This window comes from Crotalus tigris, unplaced genomic scaffold (genome assembly GCF_016545835.1).
Source record: "Crotalus tigris isolate CLP2741 ecotype Arizona unplaced genomic scaffold, ASM1654583v1 scf7180000024339.11422700, whole genome shotgun sequence".
NCBI classification, from domain to species: domain Eukaryota; kingdom Metazoa; phylum Chordata; class Lepidosauria; order Squamata; family Viperidae; genus Crotalus; species Crotalus tigris.
The window spans coordinates 7,631,330-7,647,010 of NW_024100509.1; the positions used below are offsets into that span (position 1 = coordinate 7,631,330).

At 36.3% G+C, this 15,681-nt stretch overlaps 1 protein-coding gene across 7 annotated transcripts in view; it reads right to left on the minus strand.

Moving 5' to 3' along the window:
- The window catches only part of LOC120300202 (phosphodiesterase 4D interacting protein), a 247,225-nt gene that overhangs the window by 116,224 nt on the left and 115,320 nt on the right, over window positions 1-15,681 (minus strand). For 2 of the 7 annotated variants that reach the window (XM_039325902.1, XM_039325900.1), the window contains exons 1-5: window positions 13,738-15,153; window positions 5,624-5,743; window positions 3,062-3,181; window positions 1,975-2,067; window positions 164-373 (exon numbers count right to left, since the gene is read on the minus strand). In XM_039325902.1, the coding sequence (XP_039181836.1) occupies window positions 164-373; window positions 1,975-2,067; window positions 3,062-3,181; window positions 5,624-5,743; window positions 13,738-14,814 (1,620 nt within the window). In that variant the 5' untranslated portion in view covers window positions 14,815-15,153. Of the gene's footprint in view, window positions 1-163; window positions 374-1,974; window positions 2,068-3,061; window positions 3,182-5,623; window positions 5,744-13,737; window positions 15,154-15,681 lie in introns of those variants that run through there. The other 5 variants (XM_039325907.1, XM_039325903.1, XM_039325901.1 and 2 more) reach the window with 4 other exon arrangements.

Consider the following 15,681-nt stretch of genomic DNA (forward strand, 5'->3'; position numbering starts at 1 on the left):
AGAGGAGTAAAATCTGCAGGGACTCCTTTCTTTTCCTTTCTCTAACTGGGAGGATTATGCACTAACAATATGGTTCATGTTTCTCTCCTCTGATTGTGATATAGATGATTCAGAAAAGGTATCTTTCACCTTTATTGCTAAACCAATTATTCAAAAAGCATACCTTATTATGTCTCCAAGCTGCTTCTTTTTGTAGTTGTTCTTCTTGCAATGCTGTCTCTAGAAAGTGGCTGGTCCTTTTAGCCTCAGCCAACTTGCGATCCTTTTGCTGCTGGGCATATTTCAATTGTTGTATTTCCAACTGACTGAAGAAAAGGGCATTCTGTATATCAAGAAATGCTACCTTTTGTTTCTGTTGTAAGCCCTCTAAGTTCTAAAAAGATTCAAAAATAAGAAACAGAACAGAGGCAGTTTAGGCAATCCCTTGTCATTAAAATGATGGCATGAACATAGGTTTTATGCATTCTATCTTTAGGCATCAGAGATTGTTATATTCATTGATTTATGATGACAATTGGAATTGGAACTTCTGTTGCTAAGTGATGCAATCCTTAAGTTGCTAAGCGATGCGATCCTTAAGTGAGTCATGCCTAATTTTACGCTTTTTGCTGCTCTAGTCATTAAGCAAATTGCTCACACTGGTTTATCAGAAGTCCCCATGTGAATCTGGGATGCTGCAACCATCATAAATTTATGCTTGTTACCAAGCACCCAAATTTTGCTCACAATCAGAGGGATGCTTCAATAGTCATAAGTGGGAGGCCCAGTCATAAGTAATACTTTTCAGTGCTGTCATAACTTTGAAGGGTTATTAAATGAATGGTTGCAAGTCAAGAAACCTGTACTGTGATAATATTGGGTCTATTTCTTTGAATAATTAATATTCTCTGATTTCTACCTTCTAATCATGATTCTCCGGTCACTGCATTTTTTAATATTTATGTGACCATTGTTGCTTTCCCACGTTAGGATTCTACTTCATTCTCTGAGCACTATTGTGTAAACATTGGAACCTACAGATGTCATTGCTGGGTCATCTCTCTATCATTGGAAATTGGAGATTTATAGTTAGTATTTCCTGGCTCGTGACTCCTCTATGAGGATATAAGCAGCTACATTCCTGGGCTCTTTGCCTTTTCTCCTGTCCTCTTCTTTAAAACCATTCTGCTAAGGTTTGCAAGGTTCTAGCCCAGTGTTTCTCAACCTTGACAATTTTAAGGCATGTGGACTTCAACTCCCAGAATTCCACAGCCAGCAACGCTGGCTGTGGAATTCTGGGAGTTGAAGTCCACATGCCTTAAAATTGTCAAGGTTGAGAAACACTGTTCTAGCCAAACACATTTCTGTCTACCCTCATAAGATGAAACCCATTTATGCTTCAGAGTCTTACACTGATGAATTAGGTCCTGAAGAAGGAATCCGGTTTGTTTGTTTGTTAGTTTGTTTGTTTATACTTTTTAGCTTCCCAGCTCATACATAGGTGACTCTGGGTGGCTTACAACATCTTCTTAGCAATTGTCTTCATATATTTTAACACACAATTCAACATTCTAAAATCCTGAAGTATTTTTAAACTAGTAAATCTGTCAATTTCTTTCTACTGCAGACTTTAAACTGTAGACAGCAGATCACTACTGTATTGTTCTACCTGCTCATTTTAATTATTGACTATAAGCAGGTAAACAATTAGTTTCCAAAGTTCTTAATTATTTAAACTTTTCCTTAGGAAAAGTAATATCTTTGCATCTTATAATATACTACTGTATCATCTGTGTTAATACTGGAAATGTTTTAGCTGGCATATTGCTCTTTTTGGATTTAACAAGGAATTTTTTTTTAGTGTACATTATATTTTAGCATACATTAGGGTTAATCATCTTGTAAAACTCAAAAATAATACTGTAAACTCTAATTTTTGGAGAGATATAAACAAAAATGATAATTTGTAAAAAAAAATTCAAGTAAAAGCCATACCTGTAATTGCCCAAGCTGATTCTTATGTAGCACATCTTGCAGTTTGGCTATTTTCTCATTCTGGTTATGAATTATATGATTTAGTTCTTCACACTACAGGAAACAATGGCAATTCTAAATTCACAAAGAGTATTTTCAGTTTTACTATATCTTGATAGTTGACTACATATTTATTGGAAGTGATATGAATCAAAATTCTTGATTGTTATTATTTGCAAATAATATTGAAAGCTGAGAAGAAAGCATCTATTTGAGGGGCTGCCACAAAGAAAAGGGGGTCAACTTATTTTCCAAAGCACCAGAAGGCAAGACAATGGATAGAAGCTAACAATGGATGGAAACTAATCAAGGAGAGAAGCAAAAATTAAGGAGAAACTTCCTAACAGAATGATTAACCAGTGGAACAGTTTGCCTTCAGAAGTAATGCGTGCTTCATCACTGGAGGGTTTTAAGAAAAAACTCAACAACCACCTGTTCAGTCTCCTGCTGGAGCAGGAAGTTGGACTGAAAAACCTCCAAGGTCCCTTCCAGCTCTGCTCTGCTCTGCCCTACCCTATCCTAATTATATTTCAGTCATTGTAAGGACCCACCCCACTTTGCATCTTAAGAAGACAGAACTCTTGGAATAATTCTTCCAACAGGAATCCTTTATTAAGAGAAAATGGTTGCAGGCGTTCTAGACAGGACTTGGGGTCCAAGCTCTCCCATTCAAGGTTTTAAGGGGTTCCCCAGTAGTCCCACCCAATCACCCCCCTCTTCCAGTGACAGTTTCAGGCATCACAATCCCACCCCTTTTCCTTTCTGCCGGCTGGATGGAGACTTCAGAGAAAACTACATGAAAGGTAAATAGCCTCCTTTGTTATGATAAGGCCTTTTGGTGCTATCCACATTCAATCCCTTTGAAGTTGTACTGAAGGAAGTGAGGGCCATAAAGCCCCCTTGTTCACCCCCTTCCCTTTCTTGTATGACAGAATCCAGAGAGGGCAGAAATGGGGTTTTCTATAATTGATAACTGGAAATGAAGTATAATTGGATTCTGACAATCATTAGATCTATATCAGTATTTATTCTTCAAAGAATTACAAACCTCATTTTCCTTGCTCTTCAATGTCTCTTTCAATTTCTGGGTTAGGTGATCCTGTTTCTTGGATGTATGCTGGACAGATTTCAATTCAAAATCCATTTCATTCACTTTTTCTTGGAGCTGCTAAATACCATAAATAAATTTATATCACTAATTTAATTTTGATATTTATTTCTTGTATTTAAGAAAAGGCGAACTAATAGCAAATTGTCTTGCAACTTGAATTATCATAAATATAATTAAGTACAATAAAGCATGTAAATGTTTCAGCAGGAAGCTATTGCCTTCTGCAGACACTAGCATTATACATATATGCAAATTGAAGGGAGAGTAAGAAGCAGTCTACATATCCAGCTTGCTCTGTCTGTCACACTCTGATTTGAGTGCGCCGTTTCTCTCATTTCATTAGCTTTGCAAGTACAGTATACATTTTTCTTCTATAACATTTTTTATTAAGGGAATAAATAACTGAATAAAGGAAAATATTAGCAGATTCATGTAACAAGGAAAGGATTATATTCTACTCTGGCACAAAATTGGAACTACTTTTTTCATTTGGGGGCTTACCACAAATTTAAGCTCAACAATGCAAAAAATGGCAAATGGTTATCTGTATTATAAACAAGAATTTATTTTTCTGTTCAAATCTATATCTATATCATGCAATAAATACTTCATTCCTCAATTAATTTGTTTTAGGTCAGCCACAAAAAATATGGAAAATTACTCCAAATCAGAGGAGAAAAATTACAGAAAAATTAAGATTGATATAATTTCTTCACAAACTAGATGTCAGTTTTTCTGAGGCCTGAACTTAGATGCTAGTTTGTTAAGCTTACTGGATAATTCCCATAATATTACTTTCAATGTGCAGTTACAGTTATAAACATATATTTACAGTCCAGATGAGTTATGGTAATACTTATGGAAAGAAGGTGTGCCCACCAGATGGCACATTAGCTTACAGCAGCTTTTCAGATTTCCATACAGGAGTTTTGCACTGAAAGATTTGCTAATTTAGGAAGAGATATTCTATACAAACAAGGCACTCATCTTGATTTAACCAAATAATACTTAACTTCCAGATAGCAAGAACAAAAGAAGGCAAATGAATGGCTGAAGATATTTTCAATTAGGCAGAAACTCAATTTCTTTGTAATTGAATCAAAAATAAACTTAGCTAAAGTTTATTTAATCAAAAATTTAGAATACCGGTAACTAAATTTTCACCAGAAACCCCAGATCACTCTATAGCTACTGACCTTCAGATAATTTTGAATCACATTTATTTAAGGCATCATCAATATGCCTTTATAGCAGGCACAAAATATTACAATATGGATTAACAGTCAAAAATTATTTCTGTATTATTTTGTATTACTGCTATATGAATGTACAAGTTGGATCTTGAAGATAATATATTTGAACACTCTGCTCACTGCTGAAAGCCACTGCTATAGCATCTCTCCAAAATAGCCATCCAGCCTTTCTTTTAGCACCTCCTGTAGGAATTTTTTCCTCATGTTCAATTAAAATAAATTTTTTGTAATTTAAATCTACAGTTATTTTACCTGTTCCCACAAAACAACTGAACAGTTTTATCCCATTTTCTAGATCAGGGTTTTTCAAACTGGGTTCTGTGGGCACCTGATGTGATTCCATTAAAATTCGTATAAAATAAAAATTTACTTGAACAAAGCCAATTTTCTATCGATAGAGCTTTGCCAACTGGGGGGATTCAGGATTAAAAAAAACTAACAGGTCCTATGGCTGAAAAAAGTTTGAAAATCCCTACTCCGTATGACAGTCCTTCAGATTCTTATCTCCCTACAGTTTTCTATTCTCCAACTAAATATATTCAACTCCTACAACCATTGTTCCTATATTTTTCTTTCCAGGCCTGTTACTCTCTGGACTCCTTGTTTTTCAATGTCCTTCCTAAAATGCGTTGCTGAGAACTGGCTGCATTCAATCAAAAAAATATTCCTCCTCTGCATCCCTGTAAGTTATTTCTTCAAATGCTGCCAACTGTTCTATTTTCACCTATTTCTCCTGGACATTTGACCCTTAGTGGAGTACACATAGCTTTGCCCTGTGCTGCCAGGTGCAGACATATACTAGTACAAGCAGGGAGTACAGAAATACACAACACTTCTTTATACAGAAGAAAATACAGATGCATCCGATGGCTGCTACTGGTCAAAGGATTGGGAAGAATCTCAGAAGCTATATGTCTACACTTTCCCTGCCTTGCTGCATCACATGTTGACTCATTCAGCTACCAAGACACCTCAGATTTTTCTTTTCATGCACTGTTGTGCCCACCATCCTGTATTCATATTTTTGATTTGACTCTGTTAAATTTCATCATGCTGGATTCTACACAATTTTTCAGCTGATTAAGATCTTCCTGCCCTGTAACGTATTTGCTTAATTGTTTCCAACCTTGAAAACCAAAACTACTAAGGTGTATTCTAGCCAGCATACTGACTGAAGATGTTACATTTAGAAACAATTTTGTTGTGCCCAAGCTAATTTTCAACATTTTTGAAATTAAATAAATACCTTATTCATAGCCTTTAAAGAGCTGATTTTCTCCATACCTTCTGTATCATTTAATACAGTTTCCTCTTTACTAAATGACATGTTGCAGTAAGTTAGCTGCTGATTAGCCTCAAACATATTCTGAAGAGACAAAGAGAATAAAAAAAATAGTATTTGTTATATCATTTCACTAAAACTGTTTGGAAGAGGCAAAGTGCAGCATTTATACAAAGTTCCGCATCTTTTTTTTTTTTTTGTAAAAAAAAAATTATTTTCAATTTTACATTACATTCATAAAAAATACTTCATATAAAGAGTAAAATAAATTTATACACACAACTTTCAGTATTGCTCACCCATTTCCCCCCAAACCGCATCCACCCTCTAACCCAGCAGTTCTCAACCTGTGGGTCGGGACCCCATTTGGGGTCGAACGACCATTTCACGGGGGTCACCAAACAACGCAGTCCGCCATTTTCCCCCCCTTTTCCTTAGCTGTGCTACTCCCTTTTATTCCATTGGCTTTTGAAAGCCAATAGAATAGACTCTCTTGAATAGAGTATAATTCTATTGGCTTTCAAAAGCCAATAGGAATTGTCCAGGCTGTCTCTGCCCTGCTGAGCCCGCCAAAAGTCCCATTCTGCAAACGATGCTGCACCAGTTGAGTAGTCCTCGACTTATGACCAGTTGAGTAGTCCTCGACTTACGACTGGTTGGGGGTCGCGGCATTAAAAAGGTTGAGAACCACTGCTCTAACCTCTTCTCTCACTTCCCTCTTTCCCTCTTCTTCCTCACTCTCCCCCTCTCCTCCTTCTCCTCAACCTTCCTACTTACTTCTCCCCTCCCTCCTATCTTCTCACTCCGGATGCAGTCTAGGGGAAATGCCCGAGCAATTCCTCTCTCCAAATTAAAACATCAATATTATATACAATAAAACTATTTCTACTTATCTGAGCTATTTAACCTCCAACCCATCCTCCCCCCCCTCCTCCCCCCCCCACTTCCCAGAGCCAAGTACAGGGTTATACAAACATATTAAACATAATCTATTTTAAGTTTACTAATTATACAATAACCAAAATCAACTTAACCCTTAACTCTCTTCAAACTTTAACATCATAATTTTATAAACAAATCCATTACTCATAAAATAAATGAAACTTTGTAGTTCCATATTTCTTCTGAACATATTCTATCCATCTTCTCCATACAATAACATATCTCTCTTGTGAATGGTCCTTTAAATAAGCAGAAACTTTAGCCATTTCTGCTAAATTAGAGAACCTTAAATACCCATTCTTCTAAAGAAGGCAGAGAGTCTTTCTTCCAATATTGACCCACCAATAATCTTGCTGCTGTTATTAAATTCAACATTAAAATAGTTTCTTTAGCATCAAAATCCACAAAAATACCCAAAAGAAATAACTGGGGAGTAAACTTAATCTTCCTTTTAAAAACCTTTTGAATGTTCCACCAAATCATAATCCAAAAGGCTTTAATATTTTTACAAGTCCACCAAACATGAAAATAGGTTGCATCCAAGCAACCACATCTCCAACATTTAGGTTGCAGGTTCGGGTACATACAAGACAACTTTTTAGGATCCAGATGCCATCTATAAAATATTTTATAAAAAATTTCCCTCAAATTTTGAGCCTGCGTAAATTTAACATTTCTAATCCAAATTACCGTATATGCCGGCGTATAAGGCGACTTCCGCGAGCGCTAAAATCGGCGCCAAAGACGGGGGTCGTCTTATAAGCCGAGTCGTCTTATACGCCGGAATTACTGGTAGTTTCCGGCGTATAAGACGACGTTCTAGGAATGCGGCTCGGCGATAAAGACGGGGATCGTCTTATACGCCGGGTCGCCTTGTACGCCAGCATATACGGTACCTCCCATAAATCCAACGAAATCGGTTCCTGAATATTCTGGGCCCATTTAATCATATAATCTTTTACTAACTCTGTTTCCGAATCCAATTTTATTAACTCATTGTAAATTCTTTTAATATGAGCATATTTCTGATCTTTAATCTGAATTACCAAATTTTCATCTGCTAAAGTAATTCCCACTTTCTTATCTAAGGTCCACCTCTCCACTATTTGCAAATACTGAAACCATGATTGTAAAATATTTTCTTGCCTTAGCACATCTGAAGACTTTAGTTGCCAATCAGTACCTGACCAAATAAGTAATTCTTTATACAAAATATTATCAAAATTCATCCCCTTAGAAACCCCCTGAATTGCTTGTCCAGGAATCCCCCAAATAGGTATTTTATAATTTAACTTATAATAATACTTCTTCCAAACTCGAAGTAAAGCATTTCTTAAAATGTGTGACTTAAAAACCAGATCTATTTTCTTATCAAAAATTAAATATGCATGCCAACCATATAATAAATCCCAACCTTCAAGAGCAAGAATATTTTTATTTGTTAAATTAAGCCAGTCACTTACTAAAGTGGCCGCATCATAATATAATTTCAAATTAGGTGCTTTAAGTCCACCTCTTTCTCAAGCATCTTGTAAAATCTTAAACTTTACCCTTGATTTCTTCCCACCCCAGATAAATTTACTGATACCCTTCTGCTACTCATCCAAATTAGCATCCTTTTTTAAAATAGGTATCATCTGAAACAAAAAAAGAAACTTTGGTAGAACATTCATCTTTACTACTTAAATTCTCCCCAGTAACGATAGTTATAATTTTTGCCAATCATTTAAATCTTTTTGTACTTTTACCCATAAGCGTTCATAATTATTCTTATACAATTTTCCATTAGATGTTGTAATATATATTCCTAAATACTTAACCTTATTAACTACTTCATAACCTGTTGCTTCAACTATAATATTTTTCCCTTCATAGACATATTTTTCAATAATATTTTAGTTTTATTCTTATTCACCTTAAAACCAGAGACCTGTCCATACTGTGCTAAAATTTCAACCAAGTCTCTGACCGAATCTGTTGGATGGGATAACGTCACAACCAAATCATCAGCAAAAGCTCTCAGCCTATAATCAATCTTACTTATTTTTATTCCTTTTAATCTAGATGAATCTCAAATTTTAATGAGTAAAATCTCCATTGTTAATACAAATAGCAAGGGGGATAAGGGACAACCCTGCCTCGTACCTTTTTCTATTTTAAATACATCTGTTAATCCCCCATTAATTATAATTTGTGCCGATTGTTGCTGATATATGGCCTTGAGAGCACACAAAAATTTGTCTCCAAAGTTCATTTCCTCTACGACTTTCAATAAAAATTTCCAGTCTAATTGATCAAAAGTTTTCTCAGCATCTATAAATATTAAAGCAGCAGGGATTTGGTTGTTCTTATCCAAATACTCTATTAAATTAACAATTTGTTTTACATTATTTTTCATATATCTTCCCATTATAAATCCAGATTGGTCAGTATGAATCAATTGTTTCAAAACCGGCATTAATCTATTTGTTAGTATCTTTGCAAAAATCTTATAATCTGTATTTAAAAGAGATATAGACCTATAATTTCTAGGTTGGGACAATCCTGGTCTTCCTTTGGAATCAATGATATGAAGGCCCTTCTCCAAGATGGAGGTAGCTCTGCTCCCGACAAAATGTCATTAAAAAGTTCCTTTAATGGTTCTATCATTTCTTCAGATAGCATCTTATAATAAATTGCTGTTAGTCCATCAGTACCTGGAGTCTTGCCAACTTTCAATTGTTTACTTGCAGAAATAATCTCTTCAGAAGTAATTAAACCATTAATCCCATCACGTTGGTCAATCATAAGTCTAGGAAAATGTGCTTCCTGTAAATATTTTTCTATGTCTGAAATTTGTATAGTTTCACTAGCGTATAACTTTGAATAAAAATCTAAAAAAGTCTTTTGAATCAAATTTTGTTGATACACTTCTTTACCTTTATAAATTATTTTATCTATAGTCCTCGATTTCTGTTTCTTACGTAATTGATAAGCCAACCATCTACCAGGTTTATTTGCATTACAAAATGTATTGTGTTTCATATACCTCAAATTAGTTGCCATCTGATCCTCTATTAATATATTAAATTGTTCCTTAAGCAGAGTTATAGAAAATTTTAAGTTATTATCTATTGGGTTTGATATTAAAATCTTTTCCTTACATTTAATCTCATCTTCCAACTCTTTACGTTTTTGAGTCTGTTTATGTCTATGACCATTATTCATAGAAATCAAAATCCCTCTCATATATGCTTTACTAGAATCCCATATCATTGGCATCGAGGTACCCTTATTCATGTTCCAATCAAAAAATTCCTTTAAATAACCTTTACATCTCTGTATATTCTCTTCATATCTAAATAAATTCTCGTTCAACCTCCAAGACCTTCTAGTCCCTTCTTCCAGCGAAATTTCCAACCATACAGGACTATGATCTGAAATTATTCTAGGAAATATCTTGGTATTCTTCACCCTAGAAAAGAAATCATTAGTAATTAAAAAAAAGTCAATTCTAGAATAAGATTGGTGCCTATCTGAGAAAAAGGTAAAATCTTTTTCCTCAATGTTCCGTTCTCTCCAAATGTCTCTAAGTTCCAAATCATCCTTTAAATCAAAAATAGCTTTAGGAAGTGTTGCATGATTAGAGACTTTAGAAGAACCCTTCTTATCTTTACTTGAATCTAAAACACCATTCCAATCTTCCATCATCATAACTGACTTGTAATCCAAAGAAATTAATTTCTGGTGAATTATCTTGTAAAAATATTTTTGTTGTTGATTGGGAGCATATAATCCAACAAGAAGAGTTCTCTTATCATTTATTAATAAATCAATAATGACATATCTTCCTTGTGGATCAAAATCAATTAGTTTCGGTGAAAGCTCCTTTCTCACATAAATAACTACACCTCCTTTTTTCTGCAAAGCAGGAGCTATGAAATGTACCCCCAACCAGGGGTTAAACAAATATTTTTGATCTTTAGAAATAATATGAGTCTCTTGTAAACAAATAATATCATTTCTGTGTTGTTTCAAATAATGAAAGACTTTCTTTCTTTTCTGTGGTGAATTGAGACCGTTAACATTCCAGGTGAGAAGCTTTTAGGAAGAGAAAAAGGTCCAGGACGTTTTGAAGCCATTTTTTAAAATAGAAAAAAAAAATTTAAAGAAAATTTAAAAAATAATAAAATAGGAATAAAGGAAAAGAAAAAGCAATTTCCCCTTTAAAAAGAATTTTCTTTAAATAAACCAAGTCTATTACGTTGTTGAAACTTTGTTGCCAGTTAAAAATAGTGAATGGAAAGTAGAAAGTGAAAGTTCTCAGACAAAGAAAGTAACAAAGAAGCAGGATTCCTCCACCATATTTCTTCACTCCGATTAAAGTAATAATAGGAGATGTTAATTCTCACTGAGTTAAGTTTAAAATAAAATCATCCAATTCTTGTTTTCCTGACTGCTCTGTCTGCTTTTAAATTAACTTACAGTTTCCATTTAAGCAGCAGCAGTGGAGGCAGTGTCTAGCTTCGTTCTCCCGCCGGAGAACAAAGGCGTCCAGGGAAGCGGAGCACACCCAGACTCCGAAGGAGCTCTCACTCTTCGTCTCTCAGGAAAAAATCTCTGGGAGATTAGTGAGGCTCTACTTCTATCCAGGAGAAGGCTCACCTTCCTCCCTTCGCCCGGGAGGAAGGTTTCAAGCCGCAAAACAGCTGATCGGCGCTGTTTTGCCGGCTTTTACACTTTCCTGTGACGGACGGCTGTCAGAAAGCCGCCATCGTCACGGCGCAGCCACCAGAAGCCTCAAACATATTCTGATTAGCCTCAAAACATATTCTGAAGAGACAAAGAGAATAAGAAAAATAGTATTTGTTATATCATTTCACTAAAACTGTTTGGAAGAGGCAAAGTGCAGCATTTATACAAAGTTCCGTATCTTTTAAGCTGCTGAACTTGAGAAGATTTTTTAAAGCATCATTATTTTTTTTCCTGGATCATGAAGCTGAAACATTCACCTTCTTTAATAAATAGCAGAGAAGGTGCTGCAATTACATAAGTTCGAAGGCATTTTTTGCAAATAATTTCAAAATATAAAGTATACACACCCTTAGGCAGACATCTTTCACTAAGATATACAGTATCTCTATAAGAGAGAAGTAAAATTAGTTTTTTAATGGAATGCAGCTTGTCTTCTAATATATTAGCTACATCAGAATAGCTAAATTTATAGATGAGACATTCAGTTAAAACTCTGTTATATTGAACAGATTGGGGTACCATATAAAGGTGATATATTTATCTGATTATTGATTCTTTGTATTTAGTATACTGTATATGTATTTTACTATTATATTTTCTTTTATCTGTTTTATCCTGGAAATAGACCCTTTATTTTACTTTTATTGTCTTTGATGTGCTCATAAGACTGTCTATCTATCTACTTACCTACTTTTTCAACCACTTTTTAGCCTGTTTGAGCCCCCTTTTCCGTACTTGTGATAAATTTAAGCAACTCACCCTAGATTAGATATCAATATAGATAAAAAGTACCTGTTTAAGTCCAACAGATCTTTGTAACATTTTATTTTAAGCAAGACTATGTTATTGAATTCAGTAGGATTTCTGAATGCATGCTTAAGATAGCATATACATATTAAAACTATAGAAAGCAGCTTTGCTTTCACAAATTCTAGAATATTTGTAATTTCATGATTTTAATAGAATTCCTGAAGATGTTGCAAGAAGATAATCTCCGGCAAAGCTCAATTCTGTGTGTGATACTATCTCTGCATTTCCACCATGCAATTAACTTAACTAAGTGAAAAAACTAGGATAAAACAAAATTGCTGAAATTTACAATTATTACTCAAAAACCAGCTGCTATACCATAGCTACAGGCATCCTTCTACTTTCTAAGGTAACGAGCCCTGTGGCGCAATGCTTAGAATGGAGTATTGCAGGCTAACTCTGCCCATAGTCTGAAGTTCAATCCTGACAGGTTCAAAGTTGACTCAGCCTTCCATCCTTCCACGGTTGGTAAAATGAGGTCCCAGATTGTTGGGGACAATATGCTGACACTGCAAACCACTCAGAGAGTGCTGTAAGTCTAAGTGCTACTGCTATTGCTAACTGAAATTAGCATTTATTGCTATATAAATATAGATATGATAGATATATAAATATAAAGCCAGTTTGGTCTAACAGTTAAGACATCAGGTGAGAAACTAGAAACTGTGAGTTCTAATCTCACCATAGGCATAAAAGCTAGCTGGGTGACTTTTGGCCAGTCACTCTCTCTCAGCCCAACTTGCTTCATACAGTGGTTGCTGTTGAAGGGAAAGTAGTAGGAGGAAAGAGTATTATGTATGTTCACTGTCTTGAGTTGTTTATAGAAATAATAGACAGGATTTAAAAAATCTAACAAAATGCAGTTAGAGGTACTATTTGTTAAGAATAGTCACATAATGTGTCAGTAAAATTTATAAAATTTTGTTAACGAAGTCAATGAAATTCATAATGCAATCTCCTTACACATGATATCTAGCATGCCAGTGAGGACAATCTGAAGTGATATATTTTTATGACAATTGCTAGCAATTCCCTTTAAAAAAAACTACAGAAGATATGCCATTTTTAATGTGAATATCCTAATCAGCTTATAGCTAGCACAAATCTGGACTAAAGAACTCAACTCCACAAGAATTTTTAAAGAGATAAATCTTATTTCACATGTAAGGCAGAAAATAACATTCATTTTAATCATTTGCAAACCAAACATAACCAAAGGCTAAAAGAAAAAAAAACTTCAGGCAAAAACAGCAGAAAACAAACATGCAATTTTCAGAATACAACAATAATGGGTGAAGAAAGCAAGCAGTAAACTGTAGTGCAGTGTTTCCCAAACTTGACAATTTTAAGGCATGAGGACTTCAACTCCCAGAATTCCACAGCCAGCAACGTTGGCTGTGGAATTCTGGCAGTTGAAGTCCACATGCCTTAAAATTGTCAAGTTTGGGAAACACTGTTGTAGTGGATGAAGCAAGCAATAAACTATAGGTGGGTTACAAAAATATTGCATCTCAAGCCAAAAGTGAATCAAAAGTACAGGATGACAATATTTGAGAATTTGAAAAGCAGAATTGGAAGAAATAATCTTCTACCTTAGTTTGAAGTGGAACATAATCCATACATAAGTCTTCCCACAATTCCTGAAGATCGGACATCTCCAAGGGAAAAGCTAAGGCAAAGCCAGGTTGAGATTTCAGCACATCTGGGAAGCCAGAAGAAGAGTTTTTATCCAGGCTCTGGCAATGAGAACTTGATTTTACAGGAATAGGTAACTTGCTCCCTCTGGGACTCTGGACTGGCTTGCAGTCAAAAGCTTTCACCAAATTAAGGGCTACCTCTAACCTGTTGCCCTGAAATGACAAGCTTTGAGCCCCACAATCATTTATACAGTTACACATCGCGCTTCTCTTTGCCTCTGTGTCCGTTTCCTCCTCTTTTGGATGTAATGCACCAGCGTTTGCATCCAACGACTCAAGGGACGATTCGGGAGTATCCCCTTCCACGCTTTTTTCATCCAAAGGCGCCTTGACGCTTAACAAGTCAGTAATTACTGGCTCACATATAAGTAAGTCTTCACTACAAACGTTGGCAGAACACCTGGATGATCCACAGGAGAGATTTCTTGCCACCTTTCGTGGGATTTTGCAAATTGCCTCATAATCAGCATCAGTAACGCGGAGCACAGCGCAACCCCGACATCGCCTAGGACGGCTTTCTGCAGCGTGACACGCTTGTGGATCTCCAACTCGTTCCTCGGGCTCTGTCCAGGATTCAAGCCCTGAATAAGCGAAGTCTTCCTGGAGGAGAGCAGAGTAGCGCAGATCCGGCAGGCTGGAGACGTCCGTCGTCTCGTCGGTGGGCTCGTCATTGTTCTTCCCGTATATTCCAGCGATACACAGCTTGAGGCGGTCCTTTTCTAGCATCAGCTTCTGCAACCGCTCAATTGACAACGCTTCGATGCGCGCAATAACAGTATCAAAGCGATATATGCGCTCCAGCATAAAGGCACACTTGCTGCAGATAAACTCGTTTTTGCCATCTCGAGAGATCTCCTTGCCCAGAACATGCGAGAGCAAAACCTGCAAATTTAGTTTAGCAGCAGGGTGGAAGATCCAGCGCCTCTGATTGCCACAAAGTTCGCGACCACAAATTCGACAGGATTCCCTCATTTTGCCAGCTTCCTCCTTCAGGGCCTCCTTTCTCTTTTTTCTCTCTCTCCCTTGCTATTTCCCAGCTGGGTTGCTTTTAGCTGACCAAAACATCACTAACTCAGATGGGAGGAGCCAAAAAATCCCTTCCTCACAGATCTGCCTGGCTCAAAAATGCTCCTCCATTCAATCTCACATACGTCTCCGCCCGAATCGCATAGTTGACCTACTGAGGATTTCAGTACCTTAAAGCGCCTCCTTCCAACAAGCTGGACCTGCTACTAAGTCTCCCCCCTCCTCTTTCCCCAGGCTGCCGCAAGAGCGGGACAGATTGATGCAATCCGCAACTCTATTTTGATAGCAGCTCAGATTTCAAGATGGCGGCCGTGACAATGGCTGCCCACTTTTCGCGCAAAGATTCTTGGGGAATGTAGTTGGCCAGCCTGCCAAACGAATAAATAGTACATGCTAAAGATGCCACATCATCACTCCCTTCTACTGGCTTCGAACAGCGCCCTTCTTTTATGTAAAAACGCGAGATTTCCCCGACATCAATGCATTCAAGGAATGTATTTAGCGTACTTCGTATAGAAATTTCCTTACTGACTCTGAAACTATTTGATTTGCTGATTAAAGATAAGCAAAGCTGTATAACCTCGTTTCAATTTAATTACTGTGTTGCATATGCAGAATAACTCCTATCAATCCGAGATTTTTGAATTAGAATAAAATAGAGCTGGAATGGACCATGGAGTCCAGACCCCTCTTCAGGCAGGAGAACCTGTACCATTTCAGACAAGTGATTATCTAGTTGCTTCTTAAAAATCTCCAGTGATGGAGCACCCATGATTTCTGGAGGCATGTGACTGTCAGAAGTAAGTCTTCATC